Below are 2,752 nucleotides of genomic sequence, written 5' to 3' on the forward strand. Positions count from 1 at the left end.
GTTCCACTTGCTACACGCCTGCGCGGACCTCTGAACCAGACTGCGCTTGATGCTGCTCTCCGAGCCCTGGAACAGCGACACGAGACGTTGAGGACTACCTTCGAAGATCGAGACGACACCGCTGTACAGACAGTGCAGCCATGCCGCTCTGACTCTGAGGGTCCCCGTGTGATCGATGTCTCTGCTTACAACGAAGATGAGGTACTGGAGGCAGTCAAGGCAGAGCAAACGAAGACATTCGATCTCACCAAGGAGCCTGGGTGGAGAGTATGCTTGCTGCGCATCAACGAGAACCATCACATTTTGTCCATCGTTATGCACCACATTGTGTCTGACGGCTGGTCGGTTGACGTGCTTCGTCGTGAGCTCGACGTCTTCTACAGCGCAGCACTTCAAGGCAAGGACCCGCTGTTACAACTTGAACCTCTACAGATCCAGTACCGCGATTTCTCAATATGGCAAAAGCAAGAAGAGCAGGTCGCTGAACAGCAGAGACAGCTCGCGTACTGGACAAAGCAGCTCGCAGACAGCGCACCTGCAGAGCTTCTATGCGACAAGCTAAGGCCAGACGTTCTATCTGGAGATGCGGGTGTCGCCCCCGTGTCCATTACAGGATCTTTATATGAGAGTCTGCAGGCGTATTGCTGCGCTCAGCAAGTGACACCTTTTGTCCTGCTTTTAGCAGCTTTCCGCGCTACCCATTACCGGCTTACAGGTGCCGAGGACGCTACTATTGGTACACCCATTGCCAACAGAAACAGGCCAGAACTAGAACACTTAATTGGCTTCTTCGTCAATACACAGTGTATGCGATTAACCGTCACCGACGACACTTTCGAAGACCTAGTACGGAAGGCCCGTGACACGGCTACTACTGCTTTTGCGAACCAAGATGTACCATTCGAGCAGCTAGTGTCAGCACTCCTCCCTGGGTCCCGAGATGCGTCGCGTAATCCGCTGGTACAAATTTCCTTTGCAGTGCACTCTCAGGAGAACCTCGGTCGATTGAAGCTAGAAGGCCTGCGAGGAGAGCTGGTACCGCTCGCATTGACCACCCGATTCGATATGGAGCTCCATTTGTTCCAGGAGGAAGGAGCTCTAAGTGGCAACGTCCTGTATGCGCTCGACTTATTTGGTGCTGACACTGTCAACAACATGCTCGACGTCTTCCTTGAGATCCTCCGCCGTGGTCTTGCGAATCCCCAGACACCAGTCGCTACTCTCCCGCTTACCGACGGTCTCCCATATCTCCGCAGCCAGGGCTTACTCGACACTCCGCACACAGAATATCCCCGGGATTCGAGCATAGTCGATGTATTCCGTGATCAGGTAGCTAGCTATCCAGACAGACTGGCAGTGAAAGATTCTTCGTCACTCGAGCTGACGTACGCTGAGCTCGATCGGAAGTCCGACGAAGTTGCTATCTGGTTGTGCCTGAGGAATATCGCCCCAGAGACTCTTATAGGTGTATACGCGCCCCGGTCTTGTCAAACCATCATCGCTATCCTCGGTATCCTCAAGGCTGGCCTCGCATACTTGCCGCTGGATATCAACGTCCCTGCCGCCCGCCTCGCAACGATCTTGTCCGCCGTTGAAGGCCACAAAATCGTCCTTCTTGGTCCTGAGATAGCTTCTCCAGATGTCACCATACCAGACGTTGAGATGATCCGTATCAACGAAACGCTGGGACACGCTGGTACAGCGACCCTTCCACCGGTCTCTGCGACGAGCCTCGCCTACGTTATCTTTACCTCTGGCTCGACAGGAAAACCAAAAGGCGTCATGGTTGAGCACCGCGGCATTGTCCGGCTAGTAAAAAACAGTAACGTGGTCAACATGATGCCACCAGCATCTCGGGTTTCGCATCTGACAACTATCGCATTTGACACTTCTGCCTGGGAAATCTTTTCCACCCTCTTGAACGGGGGATCGTTATTCTGCATTGACTACCTGACAACCCTTGACAGCGTCGCGCTTAGCGCAGTATTCCACAAGGAGAAGATTAACGTTTCCATGTTCTCTTCATTGCTACTCAAGCAGTGCTTAGCAAGCTGTCCAGACTGCCTTCGTCCTTTGAAAGTACTCTTTGTCGGTGCTGATCGCGTGGACGGCCGTGATGCCCTTCAAGCGCAAGCTCTCCTTGCTGACGGCGGGGTGTATGACTCTTATGGTCCAACGGAGAATGCAGTCGTTAGTACGCTGTACAAGGTTGACAAGAACGACCCATTTGTCAACGGTGTGCCAATTGGGCAGACTATGAGCAACTCCGGAGCTTATATCATGGACAGTCGGCAACAGCTTGTCTCGTCTGGCATCATGGGTGAACTGATCGTCACCGGCGACGGTTTGGCTCGCGGGTACACAGATCCATCCTTAGACATCAACTGCTTTGTGGACGTCAGCATTGACGGCCAGCTCACACGAGCGTACCGTACAGGAGATCGAGTGCGCTACCGACCTTACGATGGTCAGATTGAGTTCTTCGGTCGCCTGGACCAGCAAGTTAAGATTCGGGGCTACCGCGTTGAGCTAGCGGAGGTCGAACACGCTATATTGAATCACGAAATTGTCAGTGATGCCGCCGTGGTCGTGCGCCAGGAAGACTCCGGGCTAGAGATGATCGGCTTCATCACTATGCGCAGCGACGACGCTGCCCAGCAAGACGCCAGTGCCACCAAGGCTGCTGTCTTCGACAGCCACCTCGAAGGGTGGGAAACCCATTTCGAAACCAGCAGATACGCAGACATCAACA

General features: G+C 53.7%; 1 protein-coding gene across 1 annotated transcript; it reads left to right on the top strand.

Annotated features, from left to right (window-relative positions):
• BDR25DRAFT_192702 (AMP-binding-domain-containing protein) lies at positions 1-2,589 on the top strand (the record flags this gene model as incomplete). Its single annotated transcript, XM_033684296.1, has 1 exon — positions 1-2,589. A coding segment is annotated over one exon (2,589 nt), but the record flags the coding sequence as incomplete, so codon positions are not given.
• Between the last annotated feature and the right edge of the window lie 163 nt (positions 2,590-2,752).

This window comes from Lindgomyces ingoldianus (genome assembly GCF_010093535.1).
Source record: "Lindgomyces ingoldianus strain ATCC 200398 unplaced genomic scaffold BDR25scaffold_139, whole genome shotgun sequence".
Lineage (NCBI taxonomy): Eukaryota > Fungi > Ascomycota > Dothideomycetes > Pleosporales > Lindgomycetaceae > Lindgomyces > Lindgomyces ingoldianus.